This window comes from Halichoerus grypus, chromosome 3 (genome assembly GCF_964656455.1).
Source record: "Halichoerus grypus chromosome 3, mHalGry1.hap1.1, whole genome shotgun sequence".
Lineage (NCBI taxonomy): Eukaryota > Metazoa > Chordata > Mammalia > Carnivora > Phocidae > Halichoerus > Halichoerus grypus.
In genome coordinates this window covers 201,392,826-201,406,013 of record NC_135714.1, presented here as the reverse complement: position 1 = coordinate 201,406,013, position 13,188 = coordinate 201,392,826, and the positions used below count along the sequence as shown (strand labels likewise).

Here is a 13,188-nt window from a genome sequence, read left to right as displayed (position 1 = left end):
GGTTTATCTTCATCGTCATAAATCTGAGTGCATAATCTGAAGTAAGGATCATTTTTTACCTTGGAATTTAAAAGCTTTTATAACCATGTGAATAAATATTCTGGAGGTTTAGAAAATCTAATTTGGTTCTTGGAATTTATATGGTCTACCTGAGTATACTTCACTCCAATGAAAATAAGCTGTGTAATCTGTAAACATATTGCACCTTCTCTAGATTCTCTTCTTTGAATCCTACTGCCTCAATCTCTAGTATTAACTCTCTTTGGGCCCTACTCAGAACCTCAGCTTCATCAGAATAATATTGACTTTATGAGGTCAGCTTCATCAGAATAATATTGACTTTATGAGGTCCCTTGGGGAATTAAGAGAGAGATTACAGAAAGCAAGTATATGACAAAGTACACAGTGCAGAAATCAAAAGCATCTTCATGCAAATGGATTGCAAATGTTTTTTCAACTAATCACTGTGGTATGACATTTTGAGCAATATGAAATAAGTCAATAAATCTCTCCAGTGAAACATCTTGATATTATATAAAGCTGCGTGCTTATGAGAAAGCCAACCCCTTGGTTAATACAAACAAGAGCAATTATCTTTGATGATATGTTGATGAATGTAAAACTTTAACAAGACACATACATTTTCCAAATTTGAAATTAAACAAAAGAGAAAAATAACGAAATTGAAAATGTGTGAATCCTCAGATGATAGTATATGTTATTATAGGAAATACATATATATACAAAGAAATTAGAGACCTACTAATATCACCTTTGAAAAAGAATGTACAATTAACATAGGTCAAATGATGTCACCCAAAATGCCAGTGTTAGTAACTCCAATGCACCATCCCTTCACTAAGGCAATGATGAAGCTGTCAAAAACTACTGGAATGAACTTTTTCAGAATTCTAGAATCTAATAAAAAACACAAAACCTGGGGAAGTTCTTAAAAGAAAAAGAAGGTATTGAATTTCAGTAAAACAGCCTTTAAGATATTTTAACTTACCCACCTCCCATGCCACACTCCCCAGCTCTGTGGCCACCATGAGGACAGTGGTCCACATTCCTGGGACAGTGTGCTCGTGCCAGCAAGACTGATTGTTCTCAGAGAATCGTGGTCGTGTGTTCTGACCTCTTTGGGGGCTCCACGAGGGGCAGACTCAGGGGCTTCCCTTTGTTCCGGCCGCCTCAGAACTTTAAGGAGCTCCTGGGTGGCGCTGTCCAGAGCGTTTCAATGAAATATACCAGCGGCACCTGTCTGGGAAGGGATCGGCCAGAGGGGCCAGAGGGAGGCAGACTGAAAAGCCTAGGAAGGAAGATGCTGGGACATAATTGAGTGACGAAGGGCACTGAAAATCTGCTGTGCGCTGGGCAGTGCAAAGGCCATGCTGATGCCCACAGCTAACACCTGAGAGCACCATGTGAGTTGGCCTTCAGCACTGGCACAAGGGCAAGTGAAGGGATGACGGAGTTAACTCCCTGCGTAAGCTCTGGAGCAGAGCACCAGCACGGGGGCGGGCGGTCTGCAGTGACTGGCAGAGCACCTCGTCGTGGTCTGGCTCCATGCATTGCAGGAGCTCTCTCTCAAATCACAAGGGGCCCACCAAGCTAACAGAGCAGACTTCAGGGGCACTTGTGACAAAGACCCTTTACAAAAAGTTGAGAAAATCATTAAAGTAACACAATCCATATGAGTTGTAAACAAACAAACAAAACTCTGGAAAGGCAGAAGATTGTTGTTGGCAAAATTACCACATTGTGTTGCTCAAAATGTCCGGTATTCAACAACAAAAATAGAGTTATACAAAGAAACAAAGTACAGTTCATTCAGGTGGGGTGGGGGGTGGGTAAGGAAACTGAAGATACTGTCCCTAAGGAAGTGGCTTTAAAAGAACTATTTCAATGATGCTTGAAAATTGAAACCAGGAGGGGAGCCTGGGTGGCTTAGTTGGTTAAGCGTTGGACTCTGGATTTCTGCTCGGGTCATGATCTCAGGGTCATGTGATCAAGCCCCACGTCAGGCTCCATGCTGGACATGGAGCCTGCTTAAGATTCTCTCCCTCTCCTAGAAAAAAAATGAAACCAGGAAGGATGCGCTTTTACCAAATCAAGAGTTTCAATACATAGAGATAAATTATAAAATGGAGTTAAATAAAAAATCTAGAGTTGAAAATTACAGTAGCTGAAACAAAAAATATATATATAAAAAGAGGGTTCCAGCACTGGACTTGATCAAGAGAAAAATTAATCCATGAACATGAAGACAAATCATTTGAAATGATCAGTCATGGTTTATGGATGAGCCAAAGATGGTCTCTGCATATCAGATGTGTGTTTTATTTCTTCACAGCAGACAGAGCCCTTTAGCTCAAAAACCCACTGTTACCAAACTCAAATTTTTACACACTGGATTGTTTTAAACATAGCGCAAATTAGTAGATTTCATAGCTTAGCCATATCTTCTGTGCATGCCCTGTGAATCACCACCTAACATCTACTAACAGTAAATAAGATAGACCATGAATATCAGTGTCTCCAAGCCCCTGTCATCCATTCATAATTCTCTGGCTCAGAGACTCTATATCTTGCTATTGAGAGACATCATCTCCACAGGTAAGCCCCTTCTCCAACCCCTCTCCTCTGGGAAGTTTCTTTGTCATCCTAACTTTCTGTGTGGTGGACCTGTACTGTTACCATTGAAAGATATCATCCTATGAGGGACCACCCCATTCAGTCAAGCAGTCAGTGTGCCACCAAATAAATCTTGTTGCATGATCATAAAATTGTATGTTATCAGCCCTGTACTGAAGTCCCTTGATCTCAGTACAACTGCCCAACACACATCCATAAGTCAGTGGAGATAAATCCTACTGGGACATGAGCTCCTCTCAGAAGGGGGTGTGTGTGTCAATCTTAGGAGTCCCAGCACTAGCACAGGCCCCACCCACAGGAGTCACCAGGAGCCATCCCTTCCCTCCTGGTGACACTTTAGAACAGAGCATGTGATTCCTGGCTAAGCCACCAGCTGGGTCTCTAATAAGGTGGTTGCCCAGAATTACAATTCAATACAACTAGAGCTTGGGGGTAGAACACGTATTGCCTTAGGCAGACAATAGAATTGGTTGCTCATCATCCTCACACATGACTTGATAACATGTTTCTACCCTAACTGTACCGTAGAATCACTGGTGGAGATTTTTAAAAAAATGATGTGTCAGATACCCTGCACTAATTATATATATTTTAAGAAAACAGCTTGTGTGGTGGCTAATAGGTTTAGGGATTTTATCCTACTGGAGCCCTATTTTCTGGTTTGTGGGGTGGGGTGGCGAACAGCTATGGCGCTTTCTAAGGTGACTGGAGGATGCATAAATCCAAAATTGTCTTAATAAGATATAGACTGTGGTCACAGAATCAACTCTTGCTCCTACTTAGTTCAATTCAGGTGTTTGGGGACAAAATCCAAGGAGCTTTCTCGGGGCTGAGAGGGCAGAGCTGCCTCTCTCTCTGGCACCAAGTTGCTTCCAGTAGCAGAGACATAAGCTGAAGGGCCACCAAAAATTTTAGACTAGATGTCTTTGATAGTGCCTCCATGACCTTGCCTGACCAGCATCATGAGCCTCTGAGAAACCTGGCAAATGGGGCTGAAGGTCACAGTTGTGCCATCACCAGGGCATGAAGGGAGACAGTGTTGGTGGGAAGTTGGAATGAGTGGAGCTGAGCTGTGTGGAAGGGACTTGGAAAAATGGGAGACTCACAGAGTCTTGCTGAGTCTCTAACCCACATGCTGAGGAGTACAGAACTGAATCTACATAGAGAAAACTAGAACACCAACATTTAGCTTCTTTAGCAACAGGTTTTATTGTTCAAATATTTGCAAGTGTTGATCTATAGTAAAAGTTTAACTTCTTAAAAAATTTTACATTTAATATTGCCAGATCATTTTGTACTCCTATATTTTATGCCACATTTTTCATAATGAACCAGGGGTTATCTTCTGCACGAGTGCTATAGTGTTTTTAAAGTTGAGAGCTGTTGCTGAAAACATCCGTATTGTTATATTTATGATATGAGCTCTGCCATGTCATCTGAGGTCAGACCATGACTGAAGGCTTTGCCACACAGGGCATATGTATGAATTCACTTCCATACACAAATGTATATCTTGCCTGAGAAGTATGAGAACTGAAGGGTCCTCTATATTGATTACAGTCTGTTTCTTCAATATGTGCATCCTTTGGTGACTTCAAATGTTAAAGCTCTGACTGATATTTCTTCCACATTCATTGCATCTGTAATACCGTGTCATCTCAGGTCAGAATACTTACTGAAGACCCTCATGATTTTCTCTCCAATGTTGGATTCCCTCATGTTGTCTAAGGGAAGAATACTGACTGAAGAATTTCCCACATAGCTGACATTCATATGGTTGCTCTCTGGTGTGCGTTCTTTCATGGTGTCTAAGATTGAAATATTGACTGAAGGCTTTCCCACACTGGTGACATGCATATGGTTTCTCTCCTGCGTGTGTTCTGTTATGTGGTCTAAGTTCAGCACATCGACTAAACGTTTTCCCACATAGAAGAGACACATGTGGCTTCTCTCTAGTGTGAGTTCTCTTGTGTTGGCTAAGGCCAGAGCTCTGACTAAAAGTTTTCTTACATTGATGACATTCATAACATTTCTCTCCAGAATGAATTCTCTCATGTTTTCTAAGGTAGGAACTGTGAATGAAAGCCTTCTTACATAGATGGCATTCATATAGTTTCTTTCTTATGTGAATTTTCTCATGTTGTCTAAGGTAAGAATTCTGACTGAAGACTTTCCCACACAGATGGCATTTATATGGTTTATCTCCACTGTGTGTTTGATTGTGGTTTCTAAGGGCAAAGCTTTGCAGAAAGCCTTTCCCACAAAGATGGCATTCAAATGGCTTCTTTCCATTGTGAGTCATCTTGTGTCTTCTAAGACTAAAGGAATTACTCAAGTCTTTTCCACATAGATGGCATTTATGTAATTTACCTCTAGTGTGAATTTGGTTATACTGAGTAAGGAATGATTGTTCACTAAGTGATTTTCTACACTGTTTGCTGAAATAATGTTTCTTCCTCAGGTGAATTAACAAAAATTGAGTCAATGCAGATATATGAGTAAACTCATCACCCAAGTCAGTACTTTCAATAGGATCTTCTGGAGCACGAGATTTATGCTTTGGGGAAGAAGATGAAAGGTTGTTAATGGTTTGCCCACATACTTCCATACATTTATTTCTCTACATATAAATTCTAGAGTAGTAGTTAGTAATATTCTCCAGTTGCATACACATCTTGTTACTCTCCGAAGGCATCAGTATTTTCTCTTTTGTAGTATTCCAACCTCAGAGTTATCAGATTAATTCTGAAAACTTCAGTATGTTTCAAAGACTAGGTAATGGTGGGGAAAAGATGGCAGAGGAATAGGGGACCCTATTCCAACTGGTCCCCAGAATTAAGCTGGATATCTTCCAGACCGTTCTGAACATCCAGGAAATCAGCCTGAGATGTAAGAATATAGAGCTGGATCTCTATAAACAGAATACTGCAGGTGGTTGGTTTCAAGGTATGAAGCAAGGAGCCATGATTCCGCGGGCAGATATTGGAGGATAAACAGAAGGGGGAGGGAGCCAGCCATGGGGATCCTACACCACCGGTGAGTGATAGCCTCCCACACTGGGGACCGGGCACAGACTTCCTGACAGGTAGCAATGGGGAAAGGACTTTAGGGCAGCCCCCCCAGATGGAAACCCAGAGTGGTGGGGCTACGCATGTGAACTGGGGGCGGCTGGCGGGTTTAGAAGTACAAAGGGCAGAGATGAGCCCCAACCCGGAGGCGAGGACTGGGAGTGCTGCTGAGGGGCGTACAACCCAGGACGCTGCAGTTTATAGCAGCACAGACAGAAACAGAGATAATGTGTCCTGGAGAGCTCACTGAAGAACAGACTGCGATCTCTCTGCTCTGGGGTAGAGGATTGGAATGGTCTCTTCTGCTCTGACTCTTGGAAGAGATGGGGAAAGCCACCAGGAAAAGCCACCAGAGAACAAAAGCCTCCCAAAACCGGTTTTCCCTGAGCCCATCCCCCACCACAGGGGGCAGGACAACTCTGCCTAAACAGGGTTGCCTCAGTAACAGCACAGCAGCCCCCCCCCCCCAGAAGACAGGCTGGGAAAACAAGAGGCCAGCAACCCTAAGGTCCCTAGAAAACAGGTGCATCTTGCTTGGGTTGTGGTCAATAATTGGGAATCTATATATTCCCTCAACCACTCCTCAACAAAATTACTAGGAGGAGGAACCCCCAAAATAGGAAAGACTCAGAGACTATGACTTATGCCACAAATTTACAAATGGATTCAGATATAACCAAGATGTTGGAGATGGAATTCAGGCTAGCAATTGTGAAGAAAATAGCTACAATGAAGAAATCAATTAATGGCAACATAGAGTCTCTAAGGGCAGAAATGAAAGCTGAATTGGCAGAATTTAAAAATGCTATCAATGAGATCCAATCTAATCTAGATAATCTAACAGCCAGGGTAAGGAGGCCAAAGAACGAATTAGTGACCTAAAAGACCAATTAATAGATAAAAAGGGTAAAGAAGAAGCCAGGGAAAAACAACTCAGAATCCATGAAAATAGAATCAGAGAAATAAGTGACACCATGAAACGTTCCAATGTCAGAATTATTGGAATCCCTGAGGGGGTGGAGAGAGAGAGGACTAGAAGATATACTTGAGCAAATCGTAGCTGAGAACTTCCTAATCTGGGGAATGAAACAAACATTTGTGTCCTAGAGGCAGAGAGGACCCCTCCCAAGATCAAGGAAAAGAGGCCAATACCCCGGCATGTAATAGTAAAACTCACAAATCTTAGAACCAAGGAAACCATCTTAATGGCAGTTTGAGGGAAGAGATTCCTTACATACAGAGGGAGGAACATCAGAATAATGTCAGAGACCTGGCAAGCCAGAAAGGGCTGGCAAGACATATTGAGCGTACTAAACGAAAAGAACATGCAGCCAAGAATACTTTATCCAGCAAGGCAGTCATTTAGAATGGATGGAGAGATGCAGAGCTTCCACGACCGGCAGAAACTGAAAGAATATGTGACCACTAAGCCGGCCCTGCAAGAAATATTAATGGGGGTTCTATAAAAGGAGAAAGACCCCAAGAGTGATATACAACAGAAATTTACAGGGACAATCTATAAAAACAAGGTCTTCACAGGCAACATGATGACAATTAATTCATATCTTTCAATAATCACTCTCAACGTGAATGGCCTAAATGTTCCCATAAAATGGCACAGGGTTTCAGATTGGATAAAAAGACAGAACCCATCCATATGCTTCCTACAAGAGACTCATCTTGAACCAAAAGGTACATCCAGACTGAAAGTGAAGGGATGGAGATCCATCTTCCATGCCAACGGACCTCAAAAGAAAGCTGGGGTAGCAATTCTTATATCAGACAAATTAGATTTTAAACTAATGACTGTAGTTAGAGAAACAGAAGGACACTATATCATTCTTAAAGGGTCTATCCAACAAGAAGATCTAACAATTATAAATATCTACACCCCCAACATGGGAGCAGCCAACTGTTAACCAAAATAAAGAGTCATATTGATAACAATACGTTAATTGTAGGAGACCTCAGTACTCCACTCTCAGCAATAGACAGATCATCTAAGCAGAAAATCAACAAAGAAACAAGAGCTTTGAATGACACACTGGACCCAATGGACCTCATAGATATATACAGAACATTCCACCCTAAAACAACAGAATACTCATTCTTCTCGAACGCACATGGAACTTTCTCCAGAATAGACTACATACTGGGTCACAAATCAGGTCTCAACTGATACCAAAAAATTGAGATTATTCCCTGCATATTCTCAGACCATAATGCTTTAAAACTGGAACTCAATCACAAGAAAAAATTTGGAAGACATTCAAATACTTGGAAGCTAAAGACCACTCTGCTCAAGAATGTTTGGGTCAACCAGGAAATCAAAGAACTTAAACAATTCATGGAAACAAATGAGAATGGAAACACATTGTTCCAAAACCTATGGCTTACTGCAAAGACAGTCCTAAGGGGGAAATACATAGCCATCCAAGCCTCACTCATAAAAATAGAAAAATCCCGAATTCACCAACTAACTCTACACCTTAAAGAACTAGAGAAAAAGCAACAAACAATGCCTAAGCCATGCATTAGAAGAGAAATAATTAAGATTAGAGCAGAGATCAATGAATTAGAAACCAGAAACACAGTAGATCAGATCAACGAAACTAGAAGGTGGTTCTTTGAAAGAATTAATAAGATCGATAAACCACTGGCCAGACTTATCCAAAAGAAAAGAGAAAGGACCCAAATTAATAAAATTATGAATGAAAGGGGAGAGATCATGACTAACACCAAGGAAATAGAAACAATTATTAGAAATTATTATCAACAACTATATGCCAAGAAGCTGAGCAACCTGGATGAAGTGGATGCCTTCCTGGAAACCTATGAACTGCCAAGACTGAAACAGGAAGAAATTGACAAACTGAATAGGCCAATAACCAGTAATGAGATTGAAGCAGGGATCAAAAACCTCCCAAAAAATAAGAGTCCAAGGCTTGATCGATTCCCTGGGGAATTCTACCAAACATTCAAAGAAGAAATAATACCTATTTTCCTGAAGCTGTTTCAAAAAATAGAAACAGAAGGAAAGCTTCTGGACTCATTCTATGAAGCCAGCATTAACTTAATCCCCAAACCAGGCAAAGGCCCCATCAAAAAGGAGAATTTCAGACTGATATCCCTGAAGAATATGGATTCCAAAATCCTCAACCAAATCCTAGCTAATAGGATCCAACAATACATTAAAAAGATCATCCACCACAACCAAGTGGGATTTATCCCCAGGATGCAAGGGTGGTTCAACATTTGCAAATCAATCAATGTGATAGAACACATTAATAAGAGGAGGGAGAAGAACCATATGGTCCTCTCAATTGATGCAGAAAAAGCATTTGACAAAATACAGCATCCTTTCCTGATTAAAACTCTTCAGTACAGGGACAGAGGGAACATTCCTCAAGTTCATAAAATCCATCTATGAAAAACCCACAGCGAATATCATCCTCAATGGGGAAAAGCTGAGCGCCTTTCCCTTAAGATCAGGAACATGTCAATGATGCCCACTCTCGCCACTATTGTTCAACATAGTTCTAGAAGTCCTAGCAACAACAATCAGACAGCAAAAAGAAATAAAAGGTATTCAAATTGGCAAAGAAGAAGTCAAACACCCTTTTTGCAGATGACATGATAATTTATGTGGAAAACCCAAAAGATCCACCCCCAAATTACTAGAACTCCTACAGCGATTCAGTAATGTGGAAAGATACAAAATCAATGCACATAAAAATCAGTTGCTTTCTTATACACTAACAATGCAACTGTAGAAAGAGAAATTAGAGAAACGATTACATTTACAATAGCACCAAAAACCATAAGATACCTGAGAATAAACCTAACCAAAGTGGTAAAGGATCTATACTCCAGGAACTACAGAACACTCATGAAAGAAATTGAAGAAGACACAAAAAGATGGAAAAACATTCCATGCTCATGGATCGGAAGAATAAACATTGTTAAAATGTCTATGCAACCCAGAGCATTCTATACCTTCAATGCCATCCCGATCAAAATTCCAATGACATTTTTCAAAGTGTTGGAACAAACAATCCTAAAATTTGTATGGAATCAGAAAAGACCCTGAATCGCCAAGGAAATGTTGAAAAAGAAAAACAAAGCTGGGGACATCATGTTGCCCGATTTCAAGCTGTATTACAAAGCAGTGATCACCAAGACAGCATGGTACTGGCACAAAAACAGACATATAGACCAATGGAACAGAATAGAGAGCCCAGATATGGACCCTCAACTCTATGGTCAAATAATCATTGACAAAGCAGGAAAAAACATGCAATGGAAAAAAGACAGTCTCTTCAATAAATGGTGCTGGGAAAACTGGACAGCCACATGCAGAAGAATGAAACTCGACCATTCTCTAACACCATACACAAAGATAAACTTAAAATGGATGAAAGACCTCAATGTGAGACAGGAATCCATCAAAATCCTAGAGGAAAACATAAGCAGTAACCTCTTTGACATTGACCACCACAACTTCTTTCAAGATACATCTCCAAAGGCTAGTGAAACAAAAGCAAAAATGAACTTTTGGGACTTCATCAAGATAAAAAGCTTCTGCACAGCAAAGGAAACAGTCAACAAAACAAAGATGCAACCCATAGAATGGGAGAAGATATTTGCCAATGACACCACAGATAAAGGGCTGGTATCCGAGATTTATAAAGAACTTCTCAAACTCAACACCCAAAAAACAAACAATCCAGTCAAAAAATGGGCAGAAGAGATGAACAGACACTTCTCCAAAGAAGACATAGAAATGGCTAACAGACACATGAAAAAATGTTCATCATCATTAGCCATTAGGGAAATTCAAATTAAAACCACACTGAGATACCACCTTATAACAGTTAGAGTGGCAAAAATTGACAAGGCACGAAACAACAAATGTTGGAGATGTTGTGGAGGGAGAGAAATCCTCTTACACTGTTGGTGGGAATGCAAGTTGGTACAGCCACTTTGGAAAACAGTGTGGAGGTGCCTCAGAAAATTAAAAATAGAGCTACCCTATGACCCAGCAATTACACTCTTGGGTATTTACCCCAAAGACACAGATTTAGTGAAAAGAAGGGCCATATGCACCCCAGTGTTCATAGCAGCTATGTCCGCAATAGCCAAACTGTGGAAAGAGCCAAGATGCCCTTCAACAGACGAATGGATAAAGAAGATGTGGTCCATATATACAATGGAATATTACTCAGCCATCAGAAAGGATGAATACCCAACTTTTGCATCAACATGGATGGGACTGGAGGAGATTATGCTAAGTGAAATAAGTCAAACAGAGAAGGACAATTATCATATGGTTTCACTTATTTGTGGAACATAAGGAATAGCATGGAGGACATTAGGAGAAGGAAGGGAAAAATGAAGGGGGGGGAAATTGGAGGGGGAGATGAACCATGAGAGACTATGGACTCTGGGAAACAAACTGAGTGTTTTAGAGGGGAGGGAGGTGGAGGGATGGGTTAGCCCAGTGATGGGTATTAAGGAGGGCCGCACGTATTGCATGGAGCACTGGGTGTTATAAACAAACAATGAATCATGGAACACTACATCAAAAACTAATGATGTACTGTATGGTGACTAACATAACATAATAATAAAAAAAAGAAAATATCACTCACTTGACAAAATCTTCAGTTGATATTTCTAAAGTTATACTCACTCAGACTAGGCACCTCCTCACACTAAAGCACAGGTCTCTGCTACTTACCTGGACTCTGGCCTTGGAGAAATCCTGTTCCTTCACTCCACAGCTCTTTTCCTTGCTCCAACTGGAAGGATCTTTTGCAAATCTTATTCCATATTTGTGGAGGAAAAAGAGTATATGGACTTGAGTTCTGTGCAGATTAACCTTTGTTATCACCAAGTCCAGGGTGGGCTTTACCAAGGATGAATAAAAAGATGCTTTGAAGGTCAGCCCATGTAGCAGCACCTTCAACAGAGAATAAATTGAAGTTCCTTCAGCAGACCAGGAGGAAATCCAGGCTGGAGGCCAAAATGGTGAGGACTGCTAGATGCCGATGCTCATGCACAAGTTCAGAGAAAGAATGCAGAATCATCAATCTTTTCAAAATGGGAAAGACTAAATGTCTCCACAGTGGGTTAAAAGTTATTTTCAAACAGCATCCAATAAACATAACAGCCTCAAGAATAATAAAAATTATGTTATTTTCACAACTCTAATCTTAAGCCTCCACATAGTGAGGAAAACAGAATCATTACTTCTAAGATATTTAATCAATTTATTTATGAATTAAAATAACCATTGAGTTTCCAATTCTGTTCTGAATGCTAGAGACTGAGTAGCAAGAAAGGCATGAAATTGTGGTCAAGTTTACATTCTAGTGTGTTGACGAAAAGTATAATGTGAAGAAACATCTTCTTCTTAAGTAGTTATAAGGGTTGTAAAAGAATCAGGACAGCGATTGGAGTGGAATATGGGGGAGCTGTTCTATACATTCAATGAGTGAATGAATGGAAACAAACATGTTGGCAGACTTACCCAGAAAGACCAGATGACTGATATTCTCCAGCATCACATCTCTGAACAGCTTTTGCTGGGATATGTCCAGCAGGGCCCACTCTTCTTTGGTGAAGTCTATAGCTACATCTTCAAACATCCCTGATTCCTAAAACATCATGGAGATTCCGTTTAGACAGAGCATCCAGAGGTAGGAGGGTTGAGATGACAGCACTGAGGATGGAGGCAGAGGAGCCGGGTTTGTAGAAAGATCAATATACGTTTGGGGCTTCCTGTCAGGTCATTGTCAATGCTGAACTAGTATCTGCCTTTGGATACATTTACGGAGATCTACACACTCTGACTTCATAATACTTTATTATAAAGCAATATCACACGAAGTGTGGCATAATACAACCTGGACATGTTTCAGTAACCTGGTGATTAGAACTTCCAGACAGGTGATTATAAAATATTTGCTTGAAAATTCATAACTAAAACTCTCTTCCCCATTAATTCCAAGTAACTCTACAGATCCATCATGAGACAAATAATAACCATGGTGTACTGTCTTTAAACCATAATCATTGGTTTAAATTATTCCCTAGGTGAACTTCTGGTTCCTCATCTACGAACTGGTTTAATAATATGTTGTGAATGTTAAAAGATCCAAGGCCTTGATCTAGGGAGTGTTTCCTGTCTAGCAAACCTGCATTAAATATAAAACATTATCATTAAAATATCAGAAAACCTTGAAAAAATTGCCAGCATTACTCAGAACTGGAAAAGATTCATAGATGTCTCTCTTAATGCTACATGACTCGGGTGTTCATAACAAACTATAAGGTCAGATGGCTCAGCAGCACAAGCCAGGAACCTTTGAGATGGCTGTACTGAAGGACAGTCCTAGCCTGACCATTCCCGTGTTATGAGGACTCTCATTCTCAATATTCTCTGGAACCTCAGGCACCAGTT

The 13,188-nt window shown here is 40.5% G+C and overlaps 1 protein-coding gene across 1 annotated transcript; it reads right to left on the bottom strand.

Moving 5' to 3' along the window:
• Nucleotides 1-3,891: 3,891 nt before the first annotated feature.
• LOC118529172 (uncharacterized) lies at nucleotides 3,892-12,373 on the bottom strand. Its single transcript, XM_078068260.1, has 3 exons — nucleotides 12,240-12,373; nucleotides 11,464-11,534; nucleotides 3,892-5,256 (listed from the first exon to the last, which is right to left on the bottom strand). Exons 1-3 carry the CDS (start codon nucleotides 12,371-12,373, stop codon nucleotides 4,328-4,330), a joined length of 1,134 nt encoding a protein of 377 aa, XP_077924386.1. The 3' UTR covers nucleotides 3,892-4,327.
• Nucleotides 12,374-13,188: the final 815 nt, after the last annotated feature.